The sequence below is a fragment of the Salmo salar genome, chromosome 15 (genome assembly GCF_965601325.2).
Source record: "Salmo salar chromosome 15, fSalSal1, whole genome shotgun sequence".
Taxonomy (NCBI): Eukaryota; Metazoa; Chordata; class Actinopteri; order Salmoniformes; family Salmonidae; genus Salmo; species Salmo salar.
This window is the reverse complement of record NC_138305.1, coordinates 103,114,923-103,127,500: the sequence shown is the minus strand read 5'-3', so window position 1 is coordinate 103,127,500 and position 12,578 is coordinate 103,114,923. Positions and strand designations below refer to the sequence as shown.

Below are 12,578 nucleotides of genomic sequence, written 5' to 3'. Positions count from 1 at the left end.
TCATTTTAGAGAATTTAGCAGTACGTCCAACCGGTGAGCGGTTTGCTGATGTTAACATTGTGAACAGAGGGCCCCGTGGTGGCGGTGGGGTTATGGTATGGGCAGGCATACGCTACGGACAACAAACACAAATGCATCTTATCGACGGCAATTTGAATGCACAAAAATACCATTACGAGATCCTGAGGCCCATTATGAGGGAATCTGTTACCATGTGGCGTTTATATTTTTGTTCAGTGTACATTGTCACAATGTCTTTTTCTTCTGAAACTGAATTATCTGAGAAATCATTTATTTTAGGTAAACGTTTAAGATTAGGCCCTAATGAATTTATTTCAATTGACTCATTTCCTGATATGAACATTAACCCAGTAAAATCTTTGAAATTGTTGTATGTTGCATTTATATTTTTGTTCAGTGTATATACTGTAAGTGAACATCTCAAGGTCACCCCTGAGGGTGTCTGTCTATAGGATCAGATATCTTCCACCAGCAGCAGTAAGCGTGCCCAGACATTGTCTCAATGCAGCTGTGAGAGCGCTCAGCTCGCTGAGAGAGGACCTGAGTGAGGACAGGGTGTGGCGCAGGGACCGAGCCTCATCGCCTCGGTGACAGCTGGCCACGCGCTCAGCAGCCGGCTCATCTCCCAGCCCTGCAGGGGACTCCCAGCATCCTCTCACTTCCTCCTGAGGAGCCTCTCCAATCACAGGCTCTGTTCCGCTGGCTGCTGTTGTCAAGCCAACAGCTTTCTGTCTCTCTCTGACCTGCAGAATTACTTCCCAAACAACAACAACAACAACAAGCACAGGAGCTCCGTGAACAGGGCTGGGCGCTCTCCAGTGGCTAGTGGAATATTAACGTCCCATATTAATTATAAATACAACCTTATTTATTATTTACACTTTTCGTGGCAGGCACTTGACTTTTTATTGTTATTACCACAATGCACATTTAGATCTTACTTTTCCTGAGCCTTGTCCTTGAAAGGATTGGATGTGTAAAAAGTGGGTTGATGGTTGCGGTTTGGATCACCAGTGAAACAATTTACCATAGCGTTATTGATAACTGAATGTCGTGAAGTACGTAAAGGCTGATATGGTGACATGCATCTCTTCCTGTCCCTTGCAGAGTGGTGACAATGAAAACCCTAACTGTGTGGGGATAGAGGGAGTTTTGGAGGCGTACTTCCAGAGCATCAGGACGGTCCAACTCTACGGACCCACCAACTTCTCTCCAGTCATCAACCAGGTGGCACGGTAAGGAGATTACAATGGGCTAGACTTCTGGTGATATCTGACCCACTATATATGTTCATTATGATCTCAGGAGACAATACAGAATACATTAGATATAAATGCAAGGTGCAACACTGCTTCCTAATGGTTCACATAGCAGCACATTCATACATACTAGAGTAGAAACACACACCCCCTGGAGTTTCTAGGCTACACTATGTACTTGAAGTTATGTTCTCTGCCAGACTTTCTCCCCTAGGCAACAATGCTCTCCCTCTCTGACTAGCAGACTGCTGCTCTCCCTCTAGCAGACTGCTGCTCTCCCTCTAGCAGACTGCTGCTCTCCCTCTAGCAGACTGCTGCTCTCTCCCTCTAGCAGACTGCTGCTCTCTCCCTCTAGCAGACTGCTGCTCTCTCCCTCTAGCAGACTGCTGCTCTCTCCCTCTCTGACTAGCAGACCGCTGCTCTCTCCCTCTCTAGCAGACTGCTGCTCTCTCCCTCTAGCAGACTGCTGCTCTCTCCCTCTCTGACTAGCAGACCGCTGCTCTCTCCCTCTAGCAAACTGCTGCTCTCTCCCTCTAGCAGACTGCTGCTCTCTCCCTCTAGCAGACTGCTGCTCTCTCCCTCTGACTAGCAGTCTGCTGCTCTCTCCCTCTCTGACTAGCAGACTGCTGCTCTCGCTCTCTGACTAGCAGACTGCTGCTCTCTCCCTCTCTGACTAGCAGACTGCTGCTCTCTCCCTCTCTGACTAGCAGACTGCTGCTCTCCCTCTGACTAGCAGACTGCTGCTCTCCCTCTGACTAGCAGACTGCTGCTCTCCCTCTGACTAGCAGACTGCTGCTCTCCCTCTGACTAGCAGACTGCTGCTCTCCCTCTGACTAGCAGACTGCTGCTCTCCCTCTGACTAGCAGACTGCTGCTCTCCCCCTCTAGCAGACTGCTGCTCTCTCCCTCTAGCAGACTGCTGCTCTCTCCCTCTAGCAGACTGCGGCTCTCTCCCTCTAGCAGCCTGCGGCTCTCTCCCTCTGACTAGCAGACTGCTGCTCTCTCCCTCTGACTAGCAGACTGCTGCTCTCTCCCTCTGACTAGCAGACTGCTGCTCTCTCCCTTTGACTAGCAGACTGCTGCTCTCTCCCTTTGACTAGCAGACTGCTGCTCTCCCCCTCTAGCAGACTGCTGCTCTCCCCCTCTAGCAGACTGCTGCTCTCTCCCTCTGACTAGCAGACTGCTGCTCTCTCCCTCTGACTAGCAGACTGCTGCTCTCTCCCTAGCAGTCTGCTGCTCTCGCTCTCTAGCAGACTGCTGCTCTCGCTCTCTAGCAGACTGCTGCTCTCGCTCTCTAGCAGACTGCTGCTCTCCCTCTCTAGCAGACTGCTGCTCTCCCTCTCTAGCAGACTGCTGCTCTCCCTCTCTAGCAGACTGCTGCTCTCCCTCTCTAGCAGACTGCTGCTCTCCCTCTCTGACTAGCAGACTGCTGCTCTCTCCCTCTCTGACTAGCAGACTGCTGCTCTCTCCCTCTCTGACTAGCAGACTGCTGCTCTCTCCCTCTCTGACTAGCAGACTGCTGCTCTCTCCCTCTCTGACTAGCAGACTGCTGCTCTCTCCCTCTCTGACTAGCAGACTGCTGCTCTCTCCCTCTCTGACTAGCAGACTGCTGCTCTCTCCCTCTCTGACTAGCAGACTGCTGCTCTCCCTCTCTGACTAGCAGACTGCTGCTCTCCCTCTGACTAGCAGACTGCTGCTCTCCCTCTGACTAGCAGACTGCTGCTCTCTCCCTCTAGCAGACTGCTGCTCTCTCCCTCTGACTAGCAGACTGCTGCTCTCTCCCTCTGACTAGCAGACTGCTGCTCTCCCCCTCTAGCAGACTGCTGCTCTCTCCCTCTAGCAGACTGCTGCTCTCTCCCTCTAGCAGACTGCTGCTCTCTCCCTCTGACTAGCAGACTGCTGCTCTCCCCCTCTAGCAGACTGCTGCTCTCTCCCTCTGACTAGCAGACTGCTGCTCTCTCCCTCTGACTAGCAGACTGTTGCTCTCTCCCTCTGACTAGCAGACTGCTGCTCTCTCCCTCTAGCAGACTGCTGCTCTCTCCCTCTGACTAGCAGACTGCTGCTCTCTCCCTCTGACTAGCAGACTGCTGCTCTCGCTCTCTGACTAGCAGACTGCTGCTCTCGCTCTCTGACTAGCAGACTGCTGCTCTCGCTCTCTGACTAGCAGACTGCTGCTCTCGCTCTCTGACTAGCAGACTGCTGCTCTCTCCCTCTCTGACTAGCAGACTGCTGCTCTCGCTCTAGCAGACTGCTTCTCTCCCCCTCTGACTAGCAGACTGCTGCTCTCTCCCTCTGACTAGCAGACTGCTGCTCTCTCTCTCTGACTAGCAGACTGCTGCTCTCTCCCTCTGACTAGCAGACTGCTGCTCTCGCTCTAGCAGACTGCTGCTCTCTCCCTCTGACTAGCAGACTGCTGCTCTCTCCCTCTGACTAGCAGACTGCTGCTCTCGCTCTAGCAGACTGCTGCTCTCGCTCTCTGACTAGCAGACTGCTGCTCTCGCTCTAGCAGGCTGCTCTCTCCCCCTCTGACTAGCAGACTGCTGCTCTCTCCCTCTGACTAGCAGACTGCTGCTCTCTCCCTCTGACTAGCAGACTGCTGCTCTCTCCCTCTCTGACTAGCAGACTGCTGCTCTCTCCCTCTCTGACTAGCAGACTGCTGCTCTCGCTCTCTGACTAGCAGACTGCTGCTCTCCCTCTGACTAGCAGACTGCTGCTAGTCAGAGGGAGAGCAGTTAAGAATTTGTTCTTAACTGACTTGCCTAGTTAAATAAAGGTTCAATAAAAAAGTAATAAAAGTATGTGTAAGTGCAAGAAAGACAAGGGGTTTGTTTTTTATTCTTCTCTGTGCTGTAATAACCAGCCCTGTGTCACAGCCCCTGTGTCTCATCCCTAGACCCTTACAGCACACTGCTACCTGGCTCTTAGATATGTCAGAGCACTGTAAAGCCCTCATTCAGCCCAGGTCTCAGACAAGGATCCATGCTACACTCAGTCAAGTGGAACACCTTAATTACCTTTTTATTAGGGGTGTATTTTGAGAGCCTAAACCAGGTGAAGGACAGCCCAGGGAGAACATTGTCGATAGCCTACAGACAAACAACTGTGACACACGTCTTGGAGCTTGTCTAACATAATAACAGATTGGACCTGAAATGTTTCTAGTCTCTCTGTTGTTCATGTTATTTCTTGCAGTGCCTGTGGCTCTCTTGATGAAATTGTTTTGGAAAAAAACTACCACGTGACATTTTTCTCTTGTATTTTTTTATATATTTATTATTTGGGGGGGGTCGATCCTCTCGTTCTGAGATGAGAGGTGACTGCTGGGTAATGACAGAGGTCAAAGGGTCAAGGCTTACAAAGCGGTCCTTCGTTTAGTCTCTAGTGAGAGGCTGCAAACATTTGCCATGACATAAATTGACGTTAACACACATACTCTCAATCCCATTTAGGCACACAGTCCTCCCTGAGTTTGAACTCTCCAGTGTGTGCGTGCGTGTTCCCCTCAGGTCTGCGCAGGATGTGACGGATGGCTCTCAGTATTTTGTGTTGTTGATGATCACAGACGGAGTTATCTCTGACATGGTACAGACCAAGGAGGCTGTAGTCAATGTGAGTACAGTTCCTCTTTCATCTTATCTGCGAACAGTGCATTGTTCTGAGTTGCGGCTGTCAGCAAACCAAGCATAGCCTACTACTGTCTGTCTGTAACTTCTAGTTCTTTCTCTCCCTACAGGCAGCTGCTCTCCCGATGTCCATCATCATCATCGGGGTTGGACCTGCAGAGTTTGACGGTGAGCATGGCGCCCCTAGAGGTAGAACAGAGGAGCAAACTCTCCTGTCAGCTGTTATTGGACTACTTATAAGGACCTTTTCTCCTTTGAGGGTTCCTTTAGAAAATCAGTGTTGCAGAGTCAAGTATCCTGGCCCTCTTCAGATCAATGTCTCCTTAACGAAGGGAGGAAGGGAGGGGAGTCTGTTCCAGCCCAGCGAGGCATAACCCTAGGCATCATCTGCGCTCGATTTGGCTAAATGTTCCCCTTGGTTAGGCAATCGAACGCATTGAAGTCAGCCAGGCATTGCTCAGGTCACACGGTCAGACTGCTTGTTAGCAGCACAGGGGAGCAACTCTTCACCAGTTGCTTTGTGGGAAAATGTGTGTCTATGTGTGCTTCAAGGCTTGTCTGGTTTATTTGTCCGATCCTGTGTGTATCTGGGAGTTGTGTGCGGTTATGAATACTTCTTTATGTCAGGGTTGATCTATCTCCGTATCAAACTCAATGAGATGCTCTGTAAGACTTTTAGAATTACCCTTCTATTCATTTGACATTTTAGTTTTATCCAGACACTCTTATCCAGACACTCTTATCCAGAGCAACTTAGTGTATACATTTTTATATTTGTTCATACTGGTCCCCCATGGGAATGGAACCCACAACCCTGGCTTTATGCTCCACCAACTGAGCCACGCGGTATCAATGGGTCGACGGTCATTTAACAGTGGTTAGTCTAATTTTAAATAACTGCTAGCAGCACTTAACAGTCCCATTCTAGTATCTGCAGAAGTTTTGACTTGAGCTGTTCCCGGGAGTGCTAGTCTGAAAACCTCTCATGTATTGTGTCAAACTGACTTGTGTTCCCTCTCTTTATTTTTCTATTATTTGCCTGGACCCTTATCCCCCCCCTCTCTGTCTAGCCATGGAGGAGCTAGATGGTGATGAGGTCAGAGTGTCCTTCAGGGGGCACTTTGCTGAAAGAGACATTGTGCAGGTAGGTTGTGGCCAGACAACTGAGAAATGTTAAACATTTAGTCTATGTGCACTAACGTTATAACTGAGAAATGTTAAACATTTAGTCTATGTGCACTAACGTTATAACTGAGAAATGTTAAACATTTAGTCTATGTGCACTAACGTTATAACTGAGAAATGTTAAACATTTAGTCTGTGTGCACTAACGTTATATTTGACGAAAGGAAAACCACATGCTGTAGTAGTTCTGATACAGTCATGTATTTATTCACAAGAACCAACAAGTTTAATATCCCAGACAATAGGGAAGACTTCCAGTGCTCTACTACAGTGTGTCATCGTCTAACCCCCCCCCCCAACCCCCCTACAGTTTGTTCCTTTCCGGGACTACATGGACCGGTCGGGGAACCAGGTCCTGAGCATGGCCCGGCTGGCTAAGGACGTGCTGGCTGAGATCCCTGAGCAGCTGCTGGGGTTCATGAAGACCAGAGGCATCGAGCCCCGGCCCGCCCTCACCTCCTCAGACCTGCCCAACCTCCACAGGCACATCTGACACCCCCCACTGTAGTGGGACAGCACCTTTCAACCCCTCCCCCCACCTCTCTCTCATCTCTTTAAACCCTATGCCATTGCCATTTCATTGCAAGCCGATGTCGCCACCCCCTACAACTGCGCATGCTTAACACAGTTTATATCTATACATAGAATGAATGTATTCATACATTGTGCCATAGAACACGTAAGGGTGGGTAGATTGAGCACCCAATGCAATAGCCACAAGCACCGTCACTTCTGAAGAGAAGGGAGAAATATAACTGACTATGCCATGATGTATCAACACATGCTGTACACTTATAACGTTCACATGCATATGCAGAGGGAGGAGTTAGTCTGTGAAAGTTATTGATGTAGAAAATATACTGAACAAAAATATAAACGTAACATGCAACAATGTCAAAGATTTTACTGAGTTACAGTTCAAATGAGGAAATCAGTCAATTGAAATAAATTAATTAGGCCCTAATCTATGGATTTCTATGGTAACACAGAATACAGTTGGTCACAGATACCTTAAAAAAATGGGCCTCACAATGAGCCTCAGGATCTCGTCATGGTATTTCTGTGCATTCCAATTGCCATTGATAAAATGTAATTGTGTTCGTTGTCCGGTGCTTATGCCTGCCCATACCATAACACCACCGTCATCATGAGGCACTCTGTTCATCAGGAAACCGCTCGCCCACACGACGCCATACACGTGGTCTGCGGTTGTGATGCCAAGTGGACGTACTGCCAAATTCTCTAAAACAACGTTGGAGGTGGCTTATGGTAGAGAAATGAACATTTAATTCTGAATAGTTGTCTAATCAAGATATGTTAGTGTTTTAGTTTTCGTTAGTGTTACATTTTTTTCTTCCGCTTTGACATTACATAGTATTTTGTGTAGATTCTTGACCAAAAATTACAATTAAATCAATTTTAACCCCACTTTGTAACACAACAAAATGTGGAAAAATAATTTCTGAGGGCACTGTATATGCAAAGCAGCTTAGCCATCAACTGGAGAGAACAGGTAAACAAACTTCAATCAATGATCATCGCTGATTGATTGATTGATTGATTGATTGATTGATTGATTGATTTGGTTAACAAACTTGACATATTGCTTTCAGCCCACACCTCCACACAAAATATTCTAAATCCACTCCCTCTCTCCGAGTGTCATGTTATAATGCAACAATGGTTGTTTTCTGTTGCCTTTCATTTGATTTTCTGAAACTAAATGACTCAAAGAGTGATTTATAAAAATCAAGCCCCAAAACACGAGTGCAGTTGACTGTCTTTGGGGAGGTGAATGAAGAGGTTATCCTGGGCAAACTTTATTATGTGTTTGTTTTGTTGATGATTGACCTGAAGCGGGTCTTGTGTCATGAACTAGGGGTCGGTTCAACAGGAAGCAGCGTTTTGGAACGTTCAGATAGAAATATGTTATGTAGAACAAGCATGCCTTTCCGACATGTAAAACAAGCAATCATGTCGGCTCTATTCAAGGCATTTCTATCTGCAACGTTTGGCAACTGAACATGTGGCCCTGGAGAGTGTTGACACGGCTGGCATGGGGCCCAGGTCACATGTTCGTTAGCGCCAGTCATTCTCACCCCCCTGTCTATCATACCATCCTGCCCAGCATGGGATGATGCTGGGTGCAGATTACACCCTGCTGGAACAGAAATGCCAGTCTCAGTGCCCTCCTGCAGTGAGGGAGAGGTAGACCGAGGAGGTATGGGGAGGTTGAGGAGAGATGGGGAGGTTAAGGGCTGTGACAGTAGGTTTGGTTGATGTTTTTATTTTTTGTGTATTTGTCAGAAATGAAAGGAGAAAGAGAGAGGAGAGATTTCTTGTGTTGTCATAATACATTGGAGAAATCAGGCTAGCAACCCTGTTGCCACATGAAGCTCCAGGCTTAGTTCTGATCATAGTTTATTTGGTTCTGATTCTGACATCAAAGCATTACAATCAATTATACACTGTCAATGAATCTCCTTTTTGTGACATCATTAAAAAGCATCTCAGAAAAAACTCGCAAGATACTAGAATCCCCATCTCAAAATGTTCACCAACCTGAAATGTATACAGCAAAGCATTTTTTACACCAGTAGGAGTTGACCACAGCACTTGACATTGCCAATGTTGAGTTAACACTGTACATCCTACTTTCAATGTTATTTGCACAGTATCAGATGGAATGGAGACTGAGTTAATCACTAAGATACAGCAATAATTCAAGAATGTTTTCAACTGACTGTTCTGTAGAGTGGCTCAGCTCTACCACCTTGCGGTCAATGCTAATTGAGGCACTTCTGAGCTCAGTACAGTATGAGGATGTTACAGACTGACATGATTTCCTGGTAGATGTGTTGAGCTGATAACGCTCCAGTATGGTGAGGTTAGGTTGGGTTGACCCTGGCTCCTGTATGGTGAGGTTAGGTTGGGTTGATCCTGGCTCCTGTATGGTGAGGTTAGGTTGACCCTGGCTCCTGTATGGTGAGGTGAGGTTAGGTTGACCCTGGCTCCTGTATGGTGAGGTTAGGTTGACCCTGGCTCCTGTATGGTGAGGTTGGGTTGACCCTGGCTCCTGTATGGTGAGGTTAGGTTGACCCTGGCTCCTGTATGGTGAGGTTAGGTTGACCCTGGCTCCTGTATGGTGAGGTTAGGTTGACCCTGGCTCCTGTATGGTGAGGTTAGGTTGACCCTGGCTACTGTATGGTGAGGTGAGGTTGGGTTGATCCTGGCTCCTGTATGGTGAGGTTAGGTTGACCCTGGCTACTGTATGGTGAGGTGAGGTTGGGTTGATCCTGGCTCCTGTATGGTGAGGTTAGGTTGACCCTGGCTCCTGTATGGTGAGGTGAGGTTGACCCTGGCTCCTGTATGGTGAGGTTGGGTTGACCCTGGCTCCTGTATGGTGAGGTTAGGTTGACCCTGGCTCCTGTATGGTGAGGTGAGGTTGGCCCTGGCTCCTGTACGGTGAGGTTGACCCTGGCTCCTGTACGGTGAGGTGAGGTTAGGTTGACCCTGGCTCCTGTATGGTGAGGTTAGGTTGACCCTGGCTCCTGTATGGTGAGGTTAGGTTGACCCTGGCTCCTGTATGGTGAGGTTAGGTTGACCCTGGCTTCTGTATGGTGAGGTTAGGTTGACCCTGGCTCCTGTACGGTCAGGTGAGGTTGGGTTGATCCTGGCTCCTGTACGGTGAGGTGAGGTTGGGTTGACCCTGGCTCCTGTATGGTGAGGTTAGGTTGACCCTGGCTCCTGTATGGTGAGGTTAGGTTAGGTTGACCCTGGCTCCTGTATGGTGAGGTTAGGTTGACCCTGGCTCCTGTATGGTGAGGTTAGGTTGACCCTGGCTCCTGTACGGTGAGGTGAGGTTGGGTTGATCCTGGCTCCTGTATGGTGAGGTGAGGTTAGGTTGACCCTGGCTCCTGTATGGTGAGGTTAGGTTGACCCTGGCTCCTGTATGGTGAGGTGAGGTTGACCCTGGCTCCTGTATGGTGAGGTTGGGTTGACCCTGGCTCCTGTATGGTGAGGTTAGGTTGACCCTGGCTCCTGTATGGTGAGGTGAGGTTGGCCCTGGCTCCTGTACGGTGAGGTTGACCCTGGCTCCTGTACGGTGAGGTGAGGTTAGGTTGACCCTGGCTCCTGTATGGTGAGGTTAGGTTGACCCTGGCTCCTGTATGGTGAGGTTAGGTTGACCCTGGCTCCTGTATGGTGAGGTTAGGTTGACCCTGGCTTCTGTATGGTGAGGTTAGGTTGACCCTGGCTCCTGTACGGTCAGGTGAGGTTGGGTTGATCCTGGCTCCTGTACGGTGAGGTGAGGTTGGGTTGACTCTGGCTCCTGTATGGTGAGGTTAGGTTGACCCTGGCTCCTGTATGGTGAGGTTAGGTTGACCCTGGCTCCTGTATGGTGAGGTTAGGTTAGGTTGACCCTGGCTCCTGTATGGTGAGGTTAGGTTGACCCTGGCTCCTGTATGGTGAGGTTAGGTTGACCCTGGCTCCTGTACGGTGAGGTGAGGTTGGGTTGATCCTGGCTCATGTATGGTGAGGTTAGGTTGACCCTGGCTTCTGTATGGTGAGGTTAGGTTGACCCTGGCTCCTGTACGGTGAGGTGAGGTTGGGTTGACCCTGGCTCATGCTATACTGGTTAACTGAATATGTGGACTGTCGTGTGGCCTTACAATCCCTCACTTTGCAAAGCCATGTCTTGTCAGTGTGGTTAGGGATGTATGTGTGTGTGCCACAGTTAGTCGTGCGTCTCTTGATCATACCTTGTCTTGTGCAGTGAAGAGGAGAGTTTGCATGCTGTGACTTTTATACTATACAATCCTTGTTCTTGGTGTTTGATGATGATATTTGGTCACTGTCCACTACAGCTGAAAATATATATATAGCTTAATATGCATTTCACTTGTGTTACTTAACATTCTCCTTTTGATCAACTTCATTTCCTTCAAACAGAGAATGCTAAATGTTTTACGCCATGGGATTTAGTTATTGTTTAGAACAACACTTGTGAATAGATACATTCATGTAAATACTATGTTGTCTCTCTATGCAGATGTATAATGCAACGGATATGATTTGAATGTCCATCCATTGTAAATATGAACATCAAATGAAGAGTTTGTTACAGTAGTATGCTAGGAAGTAGGTTACTTTTTCTATCAGGGTGTCTTCACATTTTGATGTGTTATGAATGTAAACCTATAGTAATCAGTTGTTATTTGTGTCAAATGGATCGTGCATTTATCCATTTCCGATTATTTTATTATCAAATGCATTTCACCCAAGGACAGCCAACTCATGTGAATAACTTTAGTTTACCATATTTGATATGATTCCATCATCTTGATTTTATTTGAGCGATTATTATACATTTATAGACTACAGAAGGTGTGAGGGAAGTCCATCAAAAGAGAAATCCCTTAGTAATGTAAAATGCTAAATGCATGCACATAAAATAAACCTTTTTGTAAACCTATCATGTCTGTGATTTGGCGGTCTGGTTAAGATGTTGAAATTCACACAGTATGCATGCCTTGAGACCCATTCCAGTTCTCTTCAGATACCTAAGGCTGGGATTCAAACCGATCTTAGGATTTTAGGCATTGTGGGTTTTTAAAGGCAATGTTCCCACGTTCGTAGAGATCCCATTCACAGTAAACGCTGCATATGTCGGCTCAATCGTAAATTGCCTTTTAAAGCCAAAATGTCTATAACACATGTCTTGGATTGTAATGCCCATAACATATGTCTTGGATTGTAATGCCCATAACATATGTCTTGGATTGTAATGCCTATAACATATGTCTTGGATTGTAATGCCCATAACATATGTCTTGGATTGTAATGCCCATAACATATGTCTTGGATTGTAATGCCCATAACATATGTCTTGGATTGTAATGCCCATAACATATGTCTTGGATTGTAATGCCCATAACATATGTCTTGGATTGTAATGCCCATAACATATGTCTTGGATTGTAATGCCCATAACATATGTCTTGGATTGTAATGCCCATAACATATGTCTTGGATTGTAATGCCCATAACATATGTCTTGGATTGTAATGCCTATAACATATGTCTTGGATTGTAATGTCCATAACATATGTCTTGGATTGTAATGTCCATAACATATGTCTTGGATTGTAATGTCCATAACATATGTCTTGGATTGTAATGCCTTTAACATATGTCTTGGATTGTAATGCCCATAACATATGTCTTGGATTGTAATGCCTATAACATATGTCTTGGATTGTAATGCCCATAACATATGTCTTGGATTGTAATGCCTTTAACATATGTCTTGGATTGTAATGCCCATAACATATGTCTTGGATTGTAATGCCCATAACATATGTCTTGGATTGTAATGCCTTTAACATATGTCTTGGATTGAATCCTGGCCCAACCCAGCTTTATGTGAACGCATCAGGTGACATTAAAGCACTTTAAAACAGAATTCCAAAGTGTGTGGTAGTATTTCTGTT

General features: G+C 47.0%; 1 protein-coding gene across 1 annotated transcript in view; it reads left to right on the top strand.

The window, feature by feature from the left end:
• Positions 1-12,550, top strand: part of LOC106572752 (copine-9) — a 78,239-nt gene extending 65,689 nt beyond the window's left edge. The window contains exons 16-20 of the mRNA XM_082962232.1: positions 1,129-1,256; positions 4,786-4,888; positions 5,013-5,070; positions 5,973-6,046; positions 6,398-12,550. Of these exons, the coding sequence (XP_082818358.1) occupies positions 1,129-1,256; positions 4,786-4,888; positions 5,013-5,070; positions 5,973-6,046; positions 6,398-6,580 (546 nt within the window). The 3' untranslated portion in view covers positions 6,581-12,550. The remainder of the gene's footprint in view (positions 1-1,128; positions 1,257-4,785; positions 4,889-5,012; positions 5,071-5,972; positions 6,047-6,397) is intronic.
• The last annotated feature ends 28 nt before the right edge of the window (positions 12,551-12,578 follow it).